We start from the raw sequence: 23,893 nt of genomic DNA on the forward strand, positions 1-23,893 counted from the left end.
ATCACAACTTGTTGGTGTAACTTACTCGATTTGCGCTGGTGATTTCGGGCGTAGCAAGGCCGAGATCCCACTCGTTCGGAGAACAAGGCGTTCTCGAGAGAGTCATGGCAAGAAAAGGACATTTTCCTTGGAAAACAACTTCCCTGGGGGACTGCTTGGCGCACAATATTGTCAATGCTGATGCCACGCAGTACTCTTTGTCTCGAAAGTCTGCTCCGAGCCCTTGATGGAACAAGTCCCTCCGTCAGCAGTGTCCGACGTCAGAGACCCGGGGCTAGTATCATCATCACGGTTATCTAGGGAATGCGTTCTACTCGCCGTATCAGATCCGGACCGAAAGGAATTGCCGACTCCGTCGCCGCGGACGTCAACGGCCCGGCGAAGGACTTCGGCTAGGAGCGCGACTCTCACTCTCTGACTCCTATCTTCGTCTTCATCCTTCTCCTCGTCGTCACCTCGCCTCGCTGCACGAGCGTGCGATGGCTGCGGCGGAGGAGACGGCGAGGGCGGCGGCGTAGGCGGCGGGATCGGAAGCGGAAACACGCTCTGCTGCTGGGCTTCGCGGCGGCGGCAGACGAGGCACTTGCCCGGTTGGCGGAAGACGCCGGAGCATGAAAGGTCTGGGCATTCTTTGTCACCCCGCGACGAGCCGTCGAGGGAGCGAGAGCGAGAGGTGGATGCTTGTTTGCAGCATGGGTGAGTTATGCGGTGGCCTTGCCAGCAGCCGCAGGCGACGTGGTAGACGTTTTCTGCGAGGCACATTTTGTGAGATGATTCTGTGCTGCGGTGTTTCCCTTGATGGTTGGGCTGTGTTGAGTGGCGAGGATGTTGGCTTACCTTGGTATATCGTCAGATTCGATCGGGAGGTGGACTGGTTCGAGTTGAGGTTGGTGATGTGTGTCAATTGCTCTATAATGTTATCAAGCTTGGGGGTTTTCGAAGTCTTTGAAGGATGGGTGAGCTTTTGTTGTTTTGTCCCTCTCTTCCGTCTCTTGATAGTTGGGGCTTGGAGGGAAGTCTTGTGATATAGACCCAGGGAAGGGGAGATGCAGACATGCTTCTCGTGAACATGGAATCCGTAGATGTTTGTGCTATGTGTTGTTGAAAGTTGAAGTTTACTTTGTTCGAATAAACACAATGGCTCTGATGTTGACGAAAGAAAGAAACTGGCTGAGTGTGTACGGAGGGGACAAGGGAAGACAATGAAGACTCTTCATTTTGAACAAGTTGCCCATTTCGCGCTTGGATGTCTCCCTTTCTGTGTTGGAAGTCGATTGGCTTCAAGCATATGTAAGCTATAATTGTATACACCCACCTCAAGCATCTCAAGACTAACCTCACAAAAGGAGTCGAGTGTTCTACTTAGGAGGTAATTTCGAATACCAGTATTCTTTCCATACGCCTCTGGCTCTGATATGCGAGCCTTACTCTAGTTCCAGGAAGAGGTGGAGAGATAGGCAACCTTCAACATACCCGCTTTTAGGAGAGAGACTTTGTTCCGATGAAAGAAATATCAGCTTGTCGAGCGGCTCGGTATGGCCCGGCCTTGGTTATTCGAAAGGGAGGGCTTTGTGCTTGCACGAAGAGGGTTGAGCGGCAACCTTATAGGCTTCCGATCAACAAAGGAATAGCCATTTGACCCAAGTGAAGCAAGTCTTCAAGAGAGAAGCAAATCATGGAGATCAAGTAGAGAGATCGTGTATTAGGTTGTGACGTCGGGATTGGTTGGTTCATAAATCTTCAGAATCAATACGTGCTAGTTCTGGATTTACCTTGATCTCTCAACTGATTTACATGCCAAATGCCGCCGAGTTTTGCCTAGAAAAGGTGGCAAACGAAAGTCTCATAACTTCATAATCGTATCTTCATTTCTACACATCTACTCTAAAGTCCGCAACATCATTTCCCCTTTCCAGTCTCCACTGTCCCCTGTTTATTTCTTCGCAACATCTCGCATCGCACCTAATCAACCAACCTGGCAAGGTGAACACCATCATACAACGGCATCAACCAAGAATCCAGCCTCGGCTCATCATGCACGGCGCTGTTGAACTCGCGCAGCTTATCCACGTCCTCGGATTTCCAGTACGCTGCGCGTTCGCCCTTCTCGCGCTGCACCCACGGGTTCTCGTCCGAGTCGTCGGCGACGATACCGCGGCGGAGGACGTTGTCCGCGACGATGAGGCCGCCCGCACGAAGGAGACGGTTCTTGCCGTCTTTCTGCGATGCGGCGAGGATGGTGGATAGGTAGGATGGGTATCCTGACTTTTGGGCGTCGATGAAGATTAGGTCGTAGGGTTCCGAGGGGTTCAGGGTTGGTAGGCTGATTTTGAGTGTTAGTTAGGTGGGATGGAGGTGGTCTCTCACAGCCCCTTTAATGCTACCCATCTTCTTCGTTCTTATCCGACGAAGGTTTGGTGGCACTAGAGGGGCCGAAAGAGTAGTAATTCGAGCCTTGGAAGGGAATCTCACGTCTCCAGAGCGTCGCCGACAACGACGGACGCGTTCTTGATGCCGTTGGCGGCCCAGGCCTCCTCGGCTTGCTTTGCGTAGTCTGCGCTGAATTCGAGGCCGGTGACGGTGCCTTCTGGGCCTACGGCGTGGGACCAGACCATGCCGGAGTAGCCTACGTAGACGCCGATTTCGAGGACTATGGAGGGGTGATGTTTTGTTAGCATTGGTTTCTGAGTTTTGAGTTGAGTTGCGTGAGAGCCGCGTGTGCCAACCCTGACTCCTTGGCTCCACGAGAATTGGCCGTGGCTAAGACATGAGGCATTGTAGAGAAGGTTGACAACCCCCTGAATTATTCACCTAGATCTCTCTAATATCTCACTTGAGTTCGGACTTTGATTGAGTTGAGTTGAGTTGAGTTGCTTCACAGGAGACACCGCGTCGCAGGTCCAAAAGCGTTCAACAACTCTCAAGCAAACCCACCGTGTCAAACGCCCACTCCTCCTCTCTCACCCAAACGCAGAAAGAAAGCGGCAAAACGAGAAAAGAGGTCGATAGAAAAGAACGCACTTCTCTTGGCCCCAATGAGCTTCGCAATCCAAATGTGGTTCTGCGCCTGAAAATTGCTAATCATCAACATGGACGTCTCGGGCTGCGTCTTGTCGATGTGGTCGTGGTAGGCGATAATGTGCGCGGGCAGGTCGGTGGAGCGGGACTCGGAATACGTCGTCACGTTGCGCGAGACGGACTCGTTTGGGTAGAGGACCGAGACGGAGGACTTCATCTTTGCTTTGTGCTTGGCTGTGTGACTTTTCTGAAGCTGTGAAATGGGCGCGGTTTTCTTGGATATTGGAAGAATCAAAGTTGTCTAGTAAGAGCGTTGTCGGTTTGTGAGACGTTATGAGGATGAGGTGAGCTGGTTGAACTGGGTCGAGTCAGGTGGATCGCAACGGGACCATTCGTCGGCACTTCTCGTCAAACAAGTGTATGAAGTGCAAAAGTTGTGATTTCCAAACAGAGAAACCAGAATGGTAAGAGAGAGTGAGAGAGAGCCTGGTGTATTTATGCCAAGTATGAAGTTCCCAAACGACCCCCCTCCCCTCCTCCCCCGCCAAACGTCGCGTTGGCGTCGATTGTTAAGTCATCCTCTCATACCTTAGATGACAAGTGACAACCACGGACATCGTGTCACAACAACCCCGGTCCCATCCCGCGCGCGGAACGGGTGGACATGAAGAGCAAACGTCGCGCCCTAGTTCCGAGAGCTGAAGCAGAGATCGACCCCTCCATTCATCGGTGCGGGTTCCACCCCCACCTCTTTCCATCCCCCGCATTCGGAGCAAGATGCCGGTTGTCGAGTGTGGTCAGTAGGTAGCGTCCCCCGGTTGCGCAATCGCCCACACTCACCACCCCCCGCCAGAAGGAATAGAAGACTCCAATGGCATTCAAAGAATATCCGTACCGGACATAAGTGAGATAGAAGTAACCAGTTAACCTGCCTGTTCGGCCGAAGTCGCCATGAAAGCTCGGCTCGGCGATTGGGTGCCTTGATGGAGCACACAAGTCAGTCTGCTTCGTTCGGACTTACTTCTTCAGACGACGAGGCGCTCGGTGGATCTATCTTTACCCAACCAACCGCATCGAACTGCTGCAACTTCCACGTCTAGAAATCGTCGGGCCTGACACACGGCACTTTTGGAGAGGAGGGTGGGTTGTAGTTGCTTTTGTAAGGTTACTTCGATATCGGCCCTCCATTTTCGCCGCATTCTTGCCCACTTGGGGAATTGCTACCCTTTTACTTTTTGTACTTTTTTCTTGACAGGTGCTTGTTTTACAGCGGGAGGTTAATCTTGCATTTCGATTTGAGAGAGGGGTAACGGGCAAACATTGCATCTGCCTGCACGACATCATGCGAACTTTGGATCAAATCCGTACCGGCCGAAGAAGAAGGGGAAAAAAAGGAGTTGGGATGGAAGGGAAGTTTTTGGAAACGGGTTACAGACGCGCTCGGTGCCGTTGCGGCGGGACTATCTACTGCTCAAGGTACCTTAATCCCGAGGTTCCTTACTTGAGTATCTTACAGGCCACACCGCACCATCCCATGACAAATGCCGTTTCTGTTTCGGGAAGGAGGGGCGGTTCCGAGGGACGACTACTACAGCAAGGTGATTCTTCAGTGACATTGTAAAGAACCACATCAAAAACCCAAATTGCTGACTTATCTACGTAACGGCGTCTTGCACTCAACCTTTCTCTTGAACGCATACCGTGCTTAATGGCTGCGCGTAACCTGTTTCCTCCTAAGTTCACTTTCTCATCAAGGGCAAATCCAGTCATAAAGTGGTTTCCAAAGTGTTGTATTAAGGCGGGGAACTTTAATGTCTAGTGACCTAATTAACAAAAAACTACACAACTAGAAACAAAACCCTCCGCGATATATCTAGCAACAAAGAGACGGAGCGACAGGAAGTTACTCCTGACAGAATTAAGTCTTTTGTTGCCCAAAAATCCCACGCCAAGGGCTGATGATTCTCATATGCTCTTCCGCTCAACACTTTCCCCTCCCTTTTCTCTTCAAGGACAACGACCACTGATCTCCATATCATACGCTTCACCTCAGAGGCAGGAGTCTACTTGTTTCCAGTAACTGCTTTCCAGTAGCTACTCTGCAGTGGGTCATACCCCTCACAGGCCCTTTTGTAAAAGCGTCTTCCGTTAGTTGATAGAGACACTTAGAGGAAGAAGGCGGCGACCAGGAGAGCACCGGCAAGCGTGAGAGGCGCCTTGACGTAGCTGCCGCCAGCGGTGACGACCGTGGAGGGCTTGCCTCCAGTGGTAGATGGCTGGGTGGGAGGCTGCGCCGGAGTCTGGGCAGGAGGCTGCGCGGGCGGCTGAGCGGGCTGCGTGGGAGGCTGCGCGGGAGGTTGCGCGGGAGGTTGCGCGGGAGGTTGCGCGGGAGGTTGCGCAGGGGGCTGAGCCGGAGGCTGCGAAGGGGGTTGAGAAGGAGGTTGCGCTGGAGGCTGAGAAGGAGGTTGAGAAGGAGGTTGCGCTGGAGGCTGAGCGGGAGGCTGCGAGGGAACAGTAGCAGGCTTGTTCGCAGTGACGGTAGAGTTTTGGTAATGGACTCTGGTGACCGTAGGGCAAGGCGTGCTCGAGGCCTGAGGGGTGACGGGAACAGCCTTCTGCGAAGACGCGACGACAACGACGGAGGCCGAAGACGCAGGCGGCACAGCGCGCTGGGAGGAGACCACGACAACGGGCTTGGAGGAAGATGAAACGGCTTTCTGCGAAGACAGGACAACGACGACGGCAGAGGTGGTGGCCTTGGCGGTCGTGGTGGTCTTGGGCTTCTGGGAAGTCGTCACCTTCTTGGTGGCCGAAGTGCAAGGGGTTGTGGCGTTATGACGGCGGCTGGAGGTTACCACTACCTTGGAAGAGGTCTTGGGTTTGTGGGTGGTTGAGGGCTTCTTCGAGCTGGAGGAAGACTTGCCGGAGGAAGACTTGCAGGGGGTGGTTGTGGGCTTCTTAGAAGTGGAAGACACGCAGGGGGTAGTGGTCTTCTTGGTTGAAGTGGTGCAAGGTGTGGGTGACGGCTTCTTGGAGGTGGTGCAAGGAGTCGTTGTGGACTTCTTGGAAGTAGAGCAAGGCGTGGTCGTTGGCTTCTTAGAGGTCGTGCAAGGAGTGGTGGTAGACTTCTTAGACGTAGAGCAAGGCGTCGTGGTGGGCTTCTTAGACGTAGAGCAAGGCGTCGTGGTGGGCTTCTTAGACGTAGAGCAAGGCGTCGTAGTGGGCTTCTTAGATGTTGAGCAAGGAGTCGTGGTGGGCTTCTTGGGGGTTGAGCAAGGAGTCGTAGTAGGCTTCTTGGAAGTTGAGCAAGGAGTCGTAGTAGGCTTCTTGGAAGTTGAGCAAGGAGTCGTAGTAGGCTTCTTGGAAGTTGAGCACGGGGTAGGCGTGGGCTTCCTGGTGGAAGTGGTGCAAGGGGTAGTCGTGGAGGTGGTCGTGCAAGGCTGGGTGACGGTGACGACCTTTGTGCTCCAAGTCCAGGTTGGTCGGCCGGGGCCGGGCACAAAGACCCGGGACACGGTCGTCTCGAAGATGGTCTGCGGGTCCAGGGGCACGGCGGGGAAGTCGGGCTGCGACGGCTGCCAGCCGGCCGGACGGGTCGAGGTGAACATCTGGGACTGGGCCAGTCCGGAGAGGACGGCAACGGCGATGGCGGTGACCCTCATGATGTCTGAGAAGGGGGGTAAGGTGGGAAATGAGAGAAAATGGTAAAAACGATTGACTGAGAGACGAAGTGAAAGGTTCCCGCCTTCCCTACACGATGACAGTGAGCGAGTGACTGATGAATCGGATGAGGATGAAAGAGGAGAAAGTCTGGAGTCTACTCCTCGACTCGCTTTACTTATAACCGTCGGCCTGGTGGCCTTCGGCGACCTTGATCCTTGATAGTCCTTCATGTCTGCAAGGCTTGTTGAGTATCGGTTGCTCATGATGTCGGAAAGAGAGTTTGGGCCGGATGGAGCAACAATCAGACACCGGGGCTCAACATGAAGTTCGTAGACCTCAGGGTTGTGAAGCCATCGAAGCTTATGCAGAAAGCTTCTCCCACTTGATCCACTTGGGACGCAAGCTCCTCCTCCTTCCTCCAGATTGACGGAGCCAAATATCGATGGCAACAAGTCAAGGTTTTTTCTTCAAGCCACTGGAACCTCTGCGGAATATCTCAAGGCGCCGTTCTGGAGCTAGACAGCCAGGCCAGGTTGCTTGCGAATACGGTCTCCCATGAGAGATACGTTGGTTTTGGCGAGTAAGAGCACTGGAGGGCGCGAGTGGTTGAAGTCTTTTCACGCATTGCCGACACTATTGGCGCTCACTATACGATCTTGATGGGGCAGCTGCATGTTTGAACCTGTGCTTGGAAATTGATGAAAACGCTTGGGTACATATTGGTGGCGGGACCTCTATCGGACCTCTTCCATCATTTGGTCGCCTGCTATTCGCTTTTCGTGATAATTCTGCAGCGCACCGTATACCTTTGGTCATGATACTCGACACCCACAGCTTGTTGACTCCGATGAGCGGCGTCCGTAGTTGTGACTCGAAAACGGAAGAGTGGTGATTTGTGCACCTTGACGGAGCTCTCGACGCGGTCGAAAAGCCTTGCGCTTGTTGTCTCCAAGCTCCCCTCAGCATCTGCAGTCTGCAATGCTCAGCTCTGTGTGTTCCGTGTCGGACCATGCTCGCTATGTATGCCTTCTGTCGACTCCATTCTTTCCCACTCTCGGAACACGCTTCCCAGAACCTAACGCCATATTGCCGCGCATTTTAGTAATCGGAGTCATTGAACAGACCGAACCGCATCCGGTGGCTCTGCGTAGGTTGTCAGCTTTGAACTTTGTATGTCTTGTGTCAAGAAAGGGGGAAAACATACAAAAGGCAGCTTGGGGATGACAACTGCCAACACAGCCAAGAAGTTGATGCTAAAGTAGGCGAGGTCGTAGTGCGTGTAATGCGTGCTGAGGAGGAACAGCACGATTGGCACGCTGAGCAAAAACTTCTTGGCGGGTGTGTATTGAGCCCCATCGTCGATTTGTTCCCACATGTTCAGGTTATCAAAAGCACCGCCGTTGAACTCGAATGGCACGCCGCGAACGTAATGAAACATGATGTAGGATCCAAACATGTACGAGATATTCGTCAGAGTCCAGGATGTCTCCTGTGACACGCCCGGCATGACATCGTAGAATATCTTCAAGCAAAGGATGAGGACGAAATGGATTGTCCAGGCGCCTGTAGACGGTGATTGTCAGTTCCTGTTTTCCTACCTTCCAATGGGACTAGATGGGCTGGCACGCGACCAAAGCAAAGAGAATGGAAAGGGGCCATGGAAAAGCTTCCGATCAGGGAGCTTCGCGCGGGGCTCACCTTTGGCATTGACCCAGTTCGCATTGAGGTTGGGCACGACGGCCTGGTCGCTTATCTGCTCGAGTGTCTCTTGGGGTTCGTAATGGACCTGGAGGATACTGCTAGATCTCCTTCTGCGGGCACCGGGTTCCGCCATTGCTCTGTACGATCCGCTGCCACTTCGCGGAGGATTTGTGGCCGCGTCGTACGAGACGGTGCGAGAGAGGAGGATTGGGGAAGACAGTTTGGCGGTGTTGAAGGGGGCGTTGGGGTGCGAGTTGGGTTTTGTGGGTGGAATGGAAGAGGGGAAAGTCTCTGCGGGCTCTCGGGATCGTCGTCGGCGTCCTCGTGATGCTGGGGTTCGGCGGAGTGATGAATTTGTCGTGTGCTGGCGGCCCCCTTGATGATGTCACGGGGAAAGCGAGCAGCAATTGACGTTACGTTGAGTTTGATGTTGATGCAGGTGTTGTATATAGGAGATGCTGGGACTGAATGTGGTTGAAATTTGATGGAAGCGAGAGTAGAGAAAAAGGTGTCGTCGGGACAGTCGAAGAGAAGCGAGAGCGAGATTCTGGCTGCGAATGTTGGGGATGCCGTCGTCGTAATAGTCTACTTGGCAATGGGATGAAGGAGAGGATGGGACATTTTCCCTTAGATATTCATAGTAGGGTAGCAGCAGCAGCAGCCAGCGGAACGGGGGCACTCAACTGGGGGGACAAAAAAGAATGGGGCTATTGGACAGTCCCCGACAAGGCCACGGCACAGGGCCTCAGGTGCAGGGCAGCTGCGCGTGCAGGCAATGGGAACCAGGCACAGTGAAGGCTCCACTCATCCACTCCTTCCCAGCAAAAGACACGACAGGACAAACTTGAGATTGGGATCCGAGCCGACAGACAGCTACAGACAGCACCAGTTTCCTTCACCTTCCCAGTTCATGGCAGCCAGTGCCAGCCGACACGAGCGTACCGAGAGGAGGACACATTGATGCGGACGACGGGCATGGAGCCCACCCCACCCGGTCAGGGTCGTTCAGGGGACCACCCCAATTTCAGCGGGTACGGGAGACTTGGAGAGGGGGAGTTACATACAGTACAAGCACTGGCAGGTCCTGATGGAAGAAAGAGACGGGAACTGACTGGATGGACGGGACGCAAAGGCTCCGGAACCAAAGGAGGACTGGACGGAATTGGAACTGGACCAGGGACACCTGCGTTCACAGGAGAGAAAACAGAGCGGGAAGCAGGGCAGGCAATCCCGCCTCTGGGAGCCGTAGAAGGTATGTGCGGATGGCATGGGAAGCCCGCCACTATCTCGCTCTCAACTTGCAAAGAGGCTCTTGCACCTTATCGCCTTGGCCCAGGAAGCTTTTCCACCAGGTGCGACATGCCCAGCCGGTACACACACCCGACGATATGCTGCTCGATTTGACAACCTTCTCCCTCCCCCACCATCGAAGAAGAAGAAGAAAAGAAGGGACTCTGATCGTTGCATACAGATCCTCCCCCAGCTCTCACATACAGCACACGGCATACGGCATGCGCACAACCCTGCCGAGAGCACGGCTCCACGGCTAGACCAAGCACGAGAAAAGATCGAATACCTACCTGCATTCTCCGTACATACAGCGACGCGTCCCGCGGGAAGGGCACTGATGGCCGACGTGAAGCACAGCCAGCCAGACAGACGGTCAGACTCAGACCCAACATGCCACTGTCCTGCCGCACAGATATCCGTACTGTAAGCTCCCCTGCGTTTCCTGGCCCGGCCAATCGTGTTGCAGGATGGATAGCGCAGGACGGAGGCCGGAGCAGCATGCGGCGTAGGTTCACAGGCGCATTTGCTAGCGAATTGGGGCCAGGAAAGGGTTTCCCTGGCCACATTCAACTAGGAAGATGCCCCTATTTCCGACATTTAGTGACGGCAAATCGGTGGTCAATGGCCATTGGGGAGGATGAGATACAGCAAGCAATGAGTAGACTGGCCAGATGTGGAAGCACTCTCACACCCATCCGGATACAACCGCTGGATCGACCCTATCACACAGGACCGCCTACATACGCGGCATGAACATGCCATCCAGGACTGAAGAGAGGCTAAGCTTTGTTGAGCCGGAAGGAGCACAGCAACAGCAAAGCAGCACGATCATATACAGCCCATGCGTGCCATCTTCTCTTCGCCTCACATCATGACATGGATCACATCACACCTGGGGTTCCCGGCGTCTGGTCATCGTTTCCAGATTTGCGTACGGAGACGGATGGAGGCGCGCAAAGAAGGACGATGGCGGCATGGACCCTCCTCCCCAAGTTGTCGATGCCGTCCCAGATTCCGTATTCTGTGCTCCGTACTTGTCTTCCCCAAGACATACGGTGTTGCTCGTTTTCTTCCCACCGTTCCGCTCCTCGATTTGACAAAAGTCATCGTTATCTGAGCTAAATCTGTCGCCCTCGGTCTCCACTAAGCGGGCTGTGCGACAACTTATTGCCTGTAGTGGTTCGTTGCGTTGCGTGGGATGGACGGATAGGCAAGAAAAGGAGACGTGGAATTCCTGGACATCCGGGATATCTCACCGAACCACACAAAGTGCGTCACTGATGGAATGCCAAAGTTTCTTGTCCACATTAGGCCCGACCCCTGGTCACGTCTGCCGATATCGAGCTGTTGCAACACGCATAGGCGCAGACGTTTAGCCAGCTGATGTTGCAGAGATACGTGAATACTAAACTACAATCGAGCCCATTACTCATTGCAGCTTCATACTCGCGGGTAAATTCGTGGCGTGTCTTGCGCCCGGACGACGCGAAGTTCCAACACGCTATACCGTGGTCACACTTTGGACAGAAAGCAGCAGATTCATGAGACCACGATATGCCCGTTCCAAGGTGTCGCATAACACCATACCTTTCCCATGGGCCATCCATTGAACCCCTCTAACTCTTGCCCCAGTTTGTGTAACTCGTCCGCCTGCCATTGTCGACGCTTGGTCCAGGTGGCAGGTGTGCAGAAAAGTTCTAGCCTCATTTCCGACCACCAGGATCTCATTTCTACTTTCCTCAGTTCTGCGGGTTGCGGATTGGATGTTTGTAATTAGATGAAAATCGATAGGCCCGAGGTGCCAATTCTAGAAGCATTCACTTTCGCTTCCGAGTTTCTGCTTTGCAAAATGACACCGACCAGTCCGACACCGCCTCAGGTGGGCACCGACCTGTAATTAGTGAAGGTCCCAGGTTTGACAGGGCAATCAGTCGGCTCCCCTGGTTAAGCGAGGAGAAAGGGACCTGCCTTACATAATGACTGAGGTGAGAGATGCAGATTGGCACTGTGCCGTGGCCCGCACCTCTGAAAAATCGAACAAACCGAGGCGAGGTGTCAAGGTGTCCTACGGAAAGACGGGACCCGGCAGCACAGGTAGTGAAGACCGGCAGGCAGAGTCAGCCGCGGCCAGGTGCAAGAGGTCCGGCGCGTCGGTTTGGCGACACAAACGCGGTTATTCTTCGGCTGGCCGTTTTTTTGTGACGTCTGGTCTGCTGTGGGTACCCGACAAACAACCCTGCATACAATTTTTGATCAGAGGAAACGGCGGTCTTTTCCTGTTGATGCCGAACGACGTCGAGAGATACTGACCGTTGAGGTTTTATCCGTTCCCACTCAAGCACTCCGATCGCTGGATTTGAGCAAGTCTATCCGCCGGCGAGTTCCCAGCGGATCGGAATTAGGGTTTCTAGGTGCGACCGAGCATTGTCATCCTCAGGCAAATCGCGAATTCTCATGACCTTGGAGTTGTGATTCACATTCTCATTTGCCGGACACACGAATGCGAAATATTCCAACTTGGGAAAGACATCACGTTTTCCCGGAATATTCCAGCACGGCACCCACTCATTTGAACACCTGACCCCTCAAAGTAAGGCATTGGAGAGACGTCGAATTTTGGTACAGCGTGGTATATCTTACAGTACACCGCAGTCACTGAATTTTCACACACCGCCATCAAGCGCTACATCATGGAGACATCAGAGTCAGCAGCACAAGCCGTTCCGGTCCTTAGCACTGGGAACGATGCCAAACGAGTATCGAAGAAGCGGTCGCTGGAAGACGTTGAGCAGGGAGATATGATGCCCAACGGATCACAATCTCATCGGGCCTCATCGCATGAGCCCGAGGCCAAGCGAGCGAGAACGGAGCAAATCGGTCAATCAGTCGAGCAGGATGTGTCAATGGACTCGGAAGGCGCCGATGAGGGCGAGCTGGAGGAAGACGGAGAGGTTCTACCTTCCGAACCCGAATCCGAAGACCAGAGGGTCGTCGCCGCAGAGAGTGGAGGAAACGCCGGATCTCGCACGCGTTCAAAGGTGTCTTCTTCGGGGGAAGAGTCAGATGCAGGCAGCAAACGGACGACCCGTTCAATGTCGGCGGCGGCGAGTGGCCCATCTCAAGTTGGATGGAATCAAGGCATCACGTCCCAGATCCGGACATCACTTGGAGGGCCCAAGACCAAGGCCGCACCGGTGCCGGCCAAGGTCTCTATTGCTGAGGAGGAAAGCGCGCCTGCTGCCACACCTGCATCCGATTCTCAAGAAGCGCCTGCACCGACCGAGGCAACCGAGCCAGCCCAACCTGCCCAACCGGCATCAAAGGAGCCCAAAATCTCTCGACAGCAGCGAAGAGCCGAAGCCGCCGCTCTCGAGAAAGAAAAGGCACAAAATGAAAAGAGTGCTTTCGTCTATGAGGGTATGACTTTCTTCCAACCCAACAAGAAGACGCTTTTGCAACCAAAGGGAAACAACCTAGGCAGTGGAGTGTGGAGATCCAAGTTTAAGAGCTGGGCCCAGTCATTCATCAGCCGCAATAGCGAGCAGGAGCAGCTGCTCACGCCCGAAATTCTCGTCGCCGCTCTGCAGGACTACATTGCGCATCGGGCGCAGTGGAATAAGAAGAGGCAGTCCCCGGCCGCCACCACCGAGTCACGCAAGCCCGAAACGAGGACTGACATGGCCTCCATCCTGGCGTCGGCTGTGAAGAAGCCTACCCGCCAGCTAGGATCGGAAGAGTCGCCCCTGATCATCCACGACGACGAGGACGAGGTCGACGACGACATTCAAGAAGTATCACCTCCTTCCGGTGCCAGACGGGAGTCCAGCGATCAGCATTCGGCTACAACACCATCTCAAAACGACGTGGTGGAAGTGGTGGACGACGAGGACGAGGAGATGGAGGAAGAGCAAGGTGAACCTGGACAGGCGATCATGACCGAGGAGGAGGACCTGGAGCAGCAGCGAAAGTACTTCCCTGGCCTGGCAGACACCGCCCAGATCTGCGTGTACTGCGCAACTCTCGGACACACCTCGATGGCTTGCCCCAACACTCGTTGCAAGTTCTGCGAACATACCGACCACTTTTCGTGGAACTGCCCTACACGCGAGAGGTGCACTAAGTGTCGCCAGCTCGGCCACGGCAAGACCCAGTGCAAGGAGAAGCTCATTCACCTGGATGAGGAGGGCATGGAGTGTGCCCTATGTGGCTCCCAGGCTCATCAGGAGAACGAGTGCGAGAGAGTCTGGCGGTCATACAAGCCTTTGAGGATGATCAAGAAGGTTAAGCCGTTCCCTGCCTTCTGCAGCTTTTGCGGAAACGAGAGCCACTACTCTTCCGATTGTCATCTGAACCGTGACAGACCGAAAAGCGAAACGTGGACGCTCAAGAACAGACACCTCTACGTCGACAAGAACGCAACCGATGGCCCGATCAGCGACTTCGCTAGTCAGCCCCAGAACCCCAAGTTCGCCCCTCTCTCGATCAAGGGCTCTGCAGCCAAGCGAAACCACATCTTCTACCCCGATAGCGACGGGTCGGAGGAGGGCGAGTTCATCAGCCAGAAGGTGAAGCCGCGTGCTCCACTCGGCAACATCCAGATGTCGACCAACCTCCAGATCAACGCCGGCAACTTTGGACCACCACCGCAGACGCAGTCAAACGGGCGCGGTGGCCAGCAGCGAAATGGGTGGTCAGCGCAGCAGCCTCCCCTCCCTCCAGGACCTCCACCTCCAGGTCCGCCACCACAGGGCTCGTACTCGCGAATGTCTAGAAGCCACAACAACCAGTCGCGCCAGCCGGCGAACGGTCTGCCCCCCAAGCCCCCAGCACCGCAGTCGCAGCAACACGGGCGAGCAGGACCGAATCCGCCGAAGAAGCAGAGGACAAGGAACCATTCCGGAAACTCCAATGCGGGAGCCGCGCAGCAGCAGCAGAACGGTGGGGGCTCGGCGGCATCGCGCCGAAGGGGCAAGAACAAACGCGGTGGGAAGCAAGGATGAGCGTTTGGAATGATTGGCTGGCGCGCGACGCCGTTGGAAAAAGGGGCGTACAGTACGCTGGACGGGATGGATGGGTGTGTCGCGCGACCGCGAGCAAAGGTGGTGCGAAGTCACGGGAAGAGGCGAGGAACATCATGTACGACAAAAGTGTACGAGTTGCGACAAGAAAAACCTCGAAGCGAAATCGGAGGGAAGGAGACTCAGACAGCAGCGTGACGATGCGCGACGGAAATGCGCGACGACAGCCTTGCCTTTATGGTTGGGTGAACGACTATGGACGAAACTGGCGCGGCGAGGGCGGAAGGGGGGTGGTGGTTAGCTTTACATTTTGCAAGCGGGAAGATGGAGTTGCGTCGGGCCAATCGTTGCGCATGCGCAAGTTGACGTGGACTGATTTCCTGCGCACAACAGTATTCCCTATCTCGGAAGTGGATCAGGGTCATTAGGTTGACCAGAAGCCGGGTGCGGGAGACAGACAGTAGGTGTTTTGGAGAGGACTCGGGATCAGTAGTTTTCTTAATGAACCCCCCCGGTTATTCGCACAGAAAGCTGGTGGGTTAGAATTACTACTATTTTGCGTTTTATAAACTTTCGCCATCGGACCTGGTGTGTTTGACCGGCCTGTGGATGGATTTTACATCTGGATTTTGAATTTTTTTTCCCATCACTTGAAGACATGGATTTTGAGTAGCCGAGACCGAAAAGTCTCGTTCTGGGAAACTAACAAGGGATCATGTCGATTTTTGACTCATTGCGAGATGCCACGACATTGGGAAATCATCCCTGGCTGGCCACTTTCGTGGCTGGGGGAAGAAAGATTGAATCATTGACGGTGAAGAGGCCGTGTCGTCTAGACGATGCTAACCTGCTCTGTACCGCAAGTTGTTTCGGCATGGGATGGACATAGTCAAGGGTTGGAGGAAAGCGATAGGACAGTTTCCGCGCGGCTTGGGAGGGGGGGGGGGGGGGGGGGGGGGAAAAAAAAAAGGGGAAAAAAAGGAGAAGGGGGGGTTTTTTTTGTCCCGGGGGGGGGGTTTTTTTGTTTTGTTGTGTGGGGGGGGGGGGGGTGGGGGGGGGGGGGGGGGGGGGGGGGGGGGGGGGGGGTGGTGTAAGAAGAAAAAGGGGAAAAAAAGAGGATATCGTGGTCTTCTTGTTCCCCGGGGGCGTGTCTATTTTGTTCGTTTTGATGTATGTCGGTGACTTGGTTGAACATGGACGGCGCTTAGGCTTGGTGTGTTAGTCACAATGTCGACCACGTCGTGGGCATTGCCTTGGTTTTTGCACCCTTGGGAAACGCTTGGGCTTCAATATAAAAAATTTGTCGTGGACTTGTTGTGTGGACGGACGAGGGTTTTTGACGATTTGTCGGTGTGTGTGCGTGTGTGGTGTGTAAGTGCGTCGTTGCGAACTTGCGGTGCGGTCAGTGTCTGGGGGCTGGGTTAAAGTTGTGGATATGATTTTTTCTTCTTCCTTTTGTTTGAATGTTTGGTTCGTGATGCATGGGTATTTTTTGATGCAGTGGTTTGGTGGATTTTCATAGTGGATATAAGACTAGGAGTTGGGAGACCGGGGATGTTGGGTAGGGGTTATTGGTCTTGGGAGGAAAACGTGGGTTGTGGGTTTTTGATGACGATGGCCTTGTCATTTGGGTATTTGGGCTCTCGAGTCTTGGGTCTTGGGTCTAAGGTCTTGGAAATGTGAGACCGGGGTGTGTTGACGATGGACACCGTGGACCACAGGCCCTCATGGGTTTTGGGAAGAGAAGAGTTCTGTCGCAAAGTTGTGGGATATGTGTTTGGTTCACCGGCGTCGATGGACTCGTTTTGCGATGCTCCGGGACGGCGGGAATGACCAGGAGATGTGCATGACGTGGCTCCAAGGGCCTCTGCTGTCCCTGTCTCTCTTTTACCGCTGGGCTTGGCTGTACCCCTGGTCTGATGATGGATGTAGTACGGATAGACATGGGGAGTTTTGAAAGTTCTTGCGTTGAGAGAAAAAAAGCTTGTGGTTTGTCGGCCGGCATGGCATATGGGATTGGTACTGGGTGTGCGGTTCAACGGTAATGAGACCGGTAGCGAAGGGAGGGTGTGGTTTTTTTGATAATGGGGACGATGCAGTCGTGATGTGGACACCAGGTGACGATCAACCAGGGTCGATTTTTTATGGTCTCATGGGTTGTGGTTGTCGGTGTACGTACGGACGGAGTACTGGGGTTGCCTTTAATTGTGGGTGATGGGTGAATGGGTGATGGTAGTCTCCAAGGGTTGTCTGTGACTGTGACGGACGGTGTGATGCAAAGTGCTGCGATGCATGGGAGTTGCAAAGGGGAAAGAACAAACGATGCGTTGAGAAGAGTCGAAGCTTCTCAGGGCGGGTTGTTTTGCTGTGCTGTGCTGTGTTGTCCGTTTTGGGGGGAGTATGTTGACTAAAGTACTAAGTTAGGTTGATGTACGGAGTATGCATACACGTAGACTTAGACTTAGACTTGAAGTTGACAAGAGAGATCATGGGACGGATTGTATGCAGGTCAGTGACATTTTGTGGCGGGAGTCTGAGAGATGCAGGAAGGGGACCCGGACCCTTGCGCTGTTGCTCAGACCAGACCGTTGACGCGGGCTTGGGATCATGAGGGAGCTGTTTCGAAGAGACTCTACGTAATTAGTAAGGTGTCCCGAGTTCTTGAGCTTGAGTTGTGGTCTGCAGTCTGTGGTCTGTATCTTTGTTGTGGGTGGTGTTTCGACCTGTAGTCATGTCAGCCCCATTTTGTTCTATGGTAAAGAGGTCGATTTGGGGGAATGGTTGTGTGCTTCAATCTGGAGACAGCCGAGCCAATTCAAGAGTGCCTTGCCGGCCTGTGGACGAATTGCTGTGGAGTCGTTGGATACTGCATGAGCCATGAGCCACGAGAAGGCCGGCCGGGTGGCCGGGCTACGTCAACCTCCAACCTGGAATTGGAGTTTCGTGGGAAGCGTCTGGGAGAAGGAAAGGATGGGATGCGCCGGTTGATGTCCGAACCCGCAAATGCGCAAACGAATTGTGGGGGTTTTGCATGGGTCGCCGAGTGGACAGACGAACCTTTTGGACGACGTCTCTCACCGCGTGGGATTCGTTCGGTTCTTTCAGTTGTTCCTAGGATAAAAGACTAAGGTGATTGGTCAGACTTCAAGCTGGCGACGGTTTCCCGTCTGATCCGCGGTTGATTCGCGGACGAGAGCATTTGCGCGACGGACCTCACTGGTCAATGGGCGAACGTATGCAGAATGCGGTGGATCGTTGAGAGAGAGAAGAGTCATAACTCTCATCCATCGGCCGTGGCATGCATGGGGGTGTGGTCGAGGGTAGGAGCGGACGACGACGCTAGGTACTGTATCCGCAGACGTACTGCAGCAGCGGAAGTGGACTATGCGCGGCAAGTCAACACCCTTGAACCTGCCTTGCCTATGCCTATGCTTCTGGCTTCTCTTGCAGTCTTGCTGACCTGGAACTTTGCCGTTCGTGCGTCCATGTCCGGAAAACCGTACATTTGCCAAGGGGAGACTTACATGGGATAGACGAGGGGTTTTTGGCCACAGCCCTAGCCTCGCACGTCGTCGCCCTGTGTTTCGCGAAAATGGAGGTATGGCTGGCACAGCTGGCTGTTGGATGGATGGTGTGGCGTGGTGTACACTGTAAGGTAGGTTGCCAGCCGAGTGGTGATTAATGTCGTCTTTCACGGGCGAAGGCGGTGGTGGCATCTGGTCGACGGTTTCAAACAAGACTCAGATCATTATGCCACAATGCTGATCAGGTCACCAGAGGTCGGTTCTCCCATATCTCGCGGCCGAAAACGAGAGCGGGAAGGCTTCAACACCAAGCCTCAAGATCGAGACTGTGGACGAACCACGGCAAGAGGGGACCCTTCGTTCCTTTCGAAGTTGATGCATCTTCCATGCTAGCGGGCTCCCCCCTCAGACTACCACGCTACCAGGCCAGGATAGATATATCGCCACGCGGAGGGGAAGCCGAAAACATTGAGTAAGAGGGCTCGAAGGAAACGCCGGACTCTCGAACACATCCTCCACCGTGCCCATGATCATCAAAAGATCCACCCGGCAGACAAGACACTGGGAAGCGAATCCACGGAACCAAAAGGTCGTTCAGTCAGTCAAAGTGGAAACATCAGACGGGGGGGGATCTGCCTCTGTCAAATGCCACAGACACTGTCACACAGGTAGTGTAAAGGTAAGATAGTGTGTGGTCAGCGCTTAGACTTATAACACCCAGCACGAAACGACTGGTCGTCGACGATAGACGCGCTCCCGTAGCTCCCGTCCACCTCCCCAGGCACAGACGCGTACCTTTCGCGTCTCTGGCGAATCATAGCGAGGCTTGTCGTCGGCTGCATGACCAGCCTCCAGGGTTTGGGACCAATGGGGTGTCATGTTGACGGACGTTTGACGTGCCGGTGGAGTTTTTGACCTTAGAGAGTGGAGACATGGCCCGTGAGATCCAGATAGACTTAGAGTTTTTGGCGTGGGATAGAGTTCTTATCGATAGCGCTTCTCCCACAATAAGGTAAGGTAGCCTTTACCTTTTTGGCTTTTGCAGAGAAACGAAAGAAAAGACCACCCATGACATGCAAGCTCCTGCTGCTGCGCCCGGGGCTGGCTCGGACGATGGGGCCGGCGACTGGGAACCGGGAATGGGAACATCCAGTCATGGGTACGATAGTAACACCGGACAGGACAGGCCCAGAAAGCCACACAGATCAAAAAGACCACCAAGAGAACCAGCAGGTATCCTGCCATGACCTGCAAAGGCCCGCACCAGATAGACACAAGGCAGTCTCATCCTCGGGACGCTCTCAACCACTGGCACGACTTGAAACAAAGTCCTTGGCGGTCGGGGGATACCCTCAGAACTCAGGAGAGAGAGAGAGGGCTTCTGCTCTGCTTGCGTTTCTGCATTTCTCTGCAGAGCTAATGCAACTCCCTTGCCCTCATGGCCTCTCTTTGGACTCTTTTCTTACTAGAGGTACCAAGCCCAGATGGCATATTCGTCTCGTCTCCATCTCTCATCCTGCTACCTTGGACCAACGTGGTCGTCCCGCGCGAAGAGTGACAAACGCACAACCAATCACACGACCGCAACACGTCGCCAACTCGCCATTTCTGGACACTCTTCCTACAAAACCTTGAACCGCATCGGGTGTGTGTGGTTGTGTTGGTGGTGGTGGTGTGGCACGAGCTTTACACGCTTAGCACACGTCCCCCGAATCCACAACCGCAACCAGCATCCACGCCCACACCTTCTCTCGAATTCCCCATCTTTACCACAGTAGGGACGTGTCTCCCATCCCGCGCGCCCGGGGTCCATGTCTCTCTCTTTCTGGTAAGTCCACAACGTCTCCATACTGCGTACACAACGACCGCGTGGAACCTCCATGGGAACTGGTAAAAAAAGAGAGGCTACACTAGTCTTGCATATGCAGGTCTCGACAGAGGTGACTCACCCGCCAGTCGTTCCCACCGAGGAGCTACGGGACGATGCGGCCAAGGGGTGGGTTTTTTTTGAGCGAGGGGAGGAGGCTGGCTCCGCCGGTTTACATTCAATCCTTTTTTTCGCATGTGTAGGTGTAGCTGTAGCTTAGGTGTATGGAGTACATTTTCAAACCTTGCTCGATGGGATATCCAGCAAAAAAAGACTGAAAATAGTGCGTGTGGTGCTCTCGCAATCAGTCCCCCCCATGTAAGTGAGAAGAGGGAGAGAGTATATTTGCCTCACCCTCCCACCACCCAGATTTCGTTTGGCCTGATTTTCGAGACCTGCTTTTCCTCCATCTTTCATTGTTTCCAATCTTGATATCCTCCCGTCTTCACTTGTTTCATAAGACGACGACGACAGCTCATACATATAACCTTGGCTTATATACCGAGGTATCATCCTAAACTGGTATTACTGTGAGAAAAGAGGTTGTGAATAACCTCATTGGCCCATTTGAAGAAAGAGAATCTGTTTCAGAAAAAGAAAAGAGAAGAAAGAAAGAAGACCGAGTCTTGATATACTCCCCATCATCCAGTCTCTCGAAAAGAATCGTACTGCTCGACCTACCTACCTCACCTTACCTGATACCCACCATACAAATACTTTCGGTGTTGAACCAAAGTCCGGACTCCATTTGCTTTGGTATATCCCACAACCAACATCACACCTACCAACACCATCCACCAATATCGACTTGTCGAGTAACCAACACCCCCAGCCTGGAGTCCACAACGACATGAGAAGACAATGGCCGCCCACCAGACCCCGTTCTACTGCCTCTGGCAGAAGGAACACGCCCACCTAGGCGCCGCAGTCCTCGACCTCCTCCCAAAACGCGACATCGCCGCCCTCCGCCTCGCAAGCCCAGCCTGCTGCAACATCGCCACGAAACCCCTCTTCAAGCGCGTCCGCGTCACGTTCTCCGCAAACACCTTTACCAAGCAATCCCGCATCCAGGCCCTCGCCCGCGTAGGCCACCACATCGAACACCTCCACTTCCACTTCGCCCACACGGACGCGACCTTCCTCCCGCCCCTGGTGCACCCGACCACCGGCCGCGAGATCTCCTTCCTCTACACCCCGCACACGAGCATGGCCTCCGTCCTCGCCAGGCCGAAATACGCAAACACGGAGCTCGGCGAGATCCTCACGCAGCAGTACCCGCCCCTCTTCCACGCCGCCACGAACGTCCCCAGCTTCATCAACGCCCTGCGCTTCCTCACAAACATCCGCCACCTCACCATCCGCTGCCCGGGCCAGGACCCGCAGGAGCGCTACCGCCGCGACATTGTCGACTACGCCATCATGTCCCTCCGCATCGCCGTCGAGCGCGCGCCCCTCGAACGCCTCGAGAAGCTCTCCCTGTCCGGCATGCACCCCTCCTCCTTCAACTACCTCCGCCACGTCCCCGGCTTCGGCGCCGTTCCCTCCGCGGGCCGCCGCTGGAAGCAGATCCGCAAGCTCAACATCTCCGTCGAGGCCTGGGACTTTTACGGGCCCTCGCCGGGACTGGACCACCTCAAGATCATGGACGACTACATCCGCCAGTTTTCCGGCACCCTCGAGAAGCTTCACTTCACCTGGCTCGGCCCCAAGGGCCCTTGCCCCATCGCCCTCTCCGCGGACCCCCTTTTCGCGCCGCCCAAACACAGCAAGAAGCTCTTCGCGGAGGTGACGTCGCCCATGTCGCCCTTGCCGCCGGCGCCGGCCCGGAAGCCGATGCACTTCCCCCGCCTGCGGTACATGCAGGTCCGCAACGCCACCATGACGGCCGCCCAGCTCTCCGACCTGGTCGACGCGCACCAAAAGACAGTAAAGGAGTTCGACTTTGACAATGTCGTGCTCATCAACGGCGGCGACTGGGACGAGGCCCTCGCGCCGCTCATGGAGAAGAACCACCCATCATCATCGTCGTCGTCATCCGGCCATGGCCACGGCAGCGGTAGCGAAATCTGGTCCCAGCACTCGCGGAGCAACTCCGAGGCCGGTAGCTTGCACTCGGACCCGGAGCCATACCACGATGATGACCTACCATCGCCGTCCGCCGCGGCAGCCGCTGCCACTCGAGAACTACTCGACTTTGACCTCGGCAGCGAATTATACGTTGACGAAGAACTATTCGATCCATATGACGGCCTCGACGAGGATCTGGCTTCAGACCTCGCGGCCGCGAAGGAGGCCAGCACCTCCTTCAGCACAGTACTAAAGAAGAAGCGTGTCCACCGGCGCAGAAAGCACCGCAAGGACGACGGCGACAAGAACAACAACAAGGAGAGTAGCAGCTCAAAGGAGAGCCCATCGCGGCACCACAGAAGCCGCAAACACAAACATCACAGGGAGCAACCATCCGTCCCAGAAGAGGACGACGTCTTCCGCCCTTCGACACCGGTGCCCATTATCACGGCGCCGATTCAGGACATGTCCCCGCACCCGGTTCTGCTCCAGCCGGCTGTGTACGATCCGAACGCTAGTCGGCTTTCAGACCCGAACGATGGCATCTCTTCGGTGCAGCGCAACATTGAACAAGAGGAGGCGCACCGCTTGCTGGCCGAGGACGCGGCGATGCGGGTCAGCGCGCTCCGCAAGGCTAAGGCGGCGGTGCTGATGAAGCTCTCGAGGGAGTTTAACCACCGCAAGGGTTCGCCAGCACCAGCGGCGAACAAAGACAGCTGCGGACTGCAGATGCGGTTGAGAGAAGGGCTCTTTGGAAGGAGCTTCGTGAGCGTGCTACCAGACGATCGGTCCATGTCGAGCCAGTCGGCGCTGGTGCCGCTAATGTTTACGAGATCATGATCATGTATGCCCCAGACACACGATTCTGTATATCTGTTATGTAAGTCGGGAACACAAACACAGCACTGTGTATCCTCTTGTACGGACGGAACTTGGTTGGTCGGAAGGATATGGCGGGAAAACATGCCGGATATTGGCCTGGACAGGCCGGCGGCGACGACAGGAGGCATTATGACTTTTGTAATGACTTGACGATACACTACTTTTCTTTCACTGTCAATTTTTCAAAAAGATAACAACATTTCAAACAAACCTTCCCTGCATTCGATTCGTGCGTATGCTGCAGATAGAGCTCGTGATCGTCTCCATCGGAAAATGTTTCAACACCGTGAATCGCGGATGGGGCGGATGGATAAACAAAGCCGAGAGACGGGACCGAGGTGCGGAGACGGCGAATCAAGAGAGCAGCTCCGTGGCTCGGCGAGACTGGTTGAACGCGTTCGGTGAGAGAGTAGCGCCCGGCGGGCAGACTGGGAACAACCCAGCTGTGCTTTCGCTGGCTGGGCGCAGAGGTGGAGTAAACAACGGGACAGCGCGTGGTGGGTGGTAGGTGGCGGGCTGGGATTGAGATGTGAGATCTCGCTGTTCTGCTGCTGCTTTCAGACCATGTCCTTGTAGCGAAGCATAACACTGGTGCGGCGTGGTAGGGTCAGCCGACGGGTAGGGCAGTCTGGACTCTGTGGGTGGATAATATGGTCGTGAGACAGACGGTGAAAGCCTGTCTGTTACTCGTCCGCAAGACATTGCCGCCGTGGCGGTTATGGCGATGTCGATGTGGACGTGTCTTCACGATGGCCGTGATTTCCACGATGGGCGGCACTGCGGCAGCTACCAGCAGCAGGCATCCAGCGGCCCGGGCTTTATGAATCCACTGGCCTAGAAGTGGCAGCGCAGATGAGCTGACG

General features: G+C 54.8%; 9 protein-coding genes across 9 annotated transcripts; 2 read left to right on the forward strand and 7 right to left on the reverse strand.

Moving 5' to 3' along the window:
- Positions 1-171: 171 nt before the first annotated feature.
- Positions 172-762, reverse strand: CLUP02_10265 (uncharacterized protein; the record flags this gene model as incomplete). Its single annotated transcript, XM_049289241.1, has 2 exons — positions 172-651; positions 682-762. 2 exons carry the CDS (start codon positions 760-762, stop codon positions 172-174), a joined length of 561 nt encoding a protein of 186 aa, XP_049146386.1.
- Positions 763-1,962: 1,200 nt separating this feature from the next.
- CLUP02_10266 (O-methyltransferase) lies at positions 1,963-3,235 on the reverse strand (the record flags this gene model as incomplete). Its single annotated transcript, XM_049289242.1, has 3 exons — positions 1,963-2,323; positions 2,473-2,650; positions 3,022-3,235. 3 exons carry the CDS (start codon positions 3,233-3,235, stop codon positions 1,963-1,965), a joined length of 753 nt encoding a protein of 250 aa, XP_049146387.1.
- A 1,948-nt stretch (positions 3,236-5,183) lies between these two features.
- On the reverse strand, positions 5,184-6,680 carry CLUP02_10267 (uncharacterized protein; the record flags this gene model as incomplete). Its single annotated transcript, XM_049289243.1, has 1 exon — positions 5,184-6,680. The coding sequence occupies one exon, from the start codon at positions 6,678-6,680 to the stop codon at positions 5,184-5,186; it is 1,497 nt and encodes a 498-aa protein (XP_049146388.1).
- A 1,099-nt stretch (positions 6,681-7,779) lies between these two features.
- On the reverse strand, positions 7,780-8,515 carry CLUP02_10268 (ORMDL family protein; the record flags this gene model as incomplete). Its single annotated transcript, XM_049289244.1, has 3 exons — positions 7,780-7,824; positions 7,886-8,244; positions 8,380-8,515. The coding sequence occupies 3 exons, from the start codon at positions 8,513-8,515 to the stop codon at positions 7,780-7,782; spliced, it is 540 nt and encodes a 179-aa protein (XP_049146389.1).
- A 3,847-nt stretch (positions 8,516-12,362) lies between these two features.
- CLUP02_10269 (zinc knuckle) lies at positions 12,363-14,672 on the forward strand (the record flags this gene model as incomplete). Its single annotated transcript, XM_049289245.1, has 1 exon — positions 12,363-14,672. One exon carries the CDS (start codon positions 12,363-12,365, stop codon positions 14,670-14,672), a length of 2,310 nt encoding a protein of 769 aa, XP_049146390.1.
- Positions 14,673-16,258: 1,586 nt separating this feature from the next.
- Positions 16,259-16,971, reverse strand: CLUP02_10270 (uncharacterized protein; the record flags this gene model as incomplete). Its single annotated transcript, XM_049289246.1, has 2 exons — positions 16,259-16,606; positions 16,813-16,971. Coding segments are annotated over 2 exons (507 nt in total), but the record flags the coding sequence as incomplete, so codon positions are not given.
- A 1,837-nt stretch (positions 16,972-18,808) lies between these two features.
- Positions 18,809-19,093, reverse strand: CLUP02_10271 (uncharacterized protein; the record flags this gene model as incomplete). Its single annotated transcript, XM_049289247.1, has 2 exons — positions 18,809-18,872; positions 18,927-19,093. 2 exons carry the CDS (start codon positions 19,091-19,093, stop codon positions 18,809-18,811), a joined length of 231 nt encoding a protein of 76 aa, XP_049146392.1.
- A 1,849-nt stretch (positions 19,094-20,942) lies between these two features.
- Positions 20,943-22,988, forward strand: CLUP02_10272 (uncharacterized protein; the record flags this gene model as incomplete). The annotated part of the gene is made up of 1 exon (XM_049289248.1): positions 20,943-22,988. One exon carries the CDS (start codon positions 20,943-20,945, stop codon positions 22,986-22,988), a length of 2,046 nt encoding a protein of 681 aa, XP_049146393.1.
- Positions 22,989-23,384: 396 nt separating this feature from the next.
- Positions 23,385-23,732, reverse strand: CLUP02_10273 (uncharacterized protein; the record flags this gene model as incomplete). Its single annotated transcript, XM_049289249.1, has 1 exon — positions 23,385-23,732. The coding sequence occupies one exon, from the start codon at positions 23,730-23,732 to the stop codon at positions 23,385-23,387; it is 348 nt and encodes a 115-aa protein (XP_049146394.1).
- Between the last annotated feature and the right edge of the window lie 161 nt (positions 23,733-23,893).

This window comes from Colletotrichum lupini, chromosome 5, assembly GCF_023278565.1.
Source record: "Colletotrichum lupini chromosome 5, complete sequence".
Lineage (NCBI taxonomy): Eukaryota > Fungi > Ascomycota > Sordariomycetes > Glomerellales > Glomerellaceae > Colletotrichum > Colletotrichum lupini.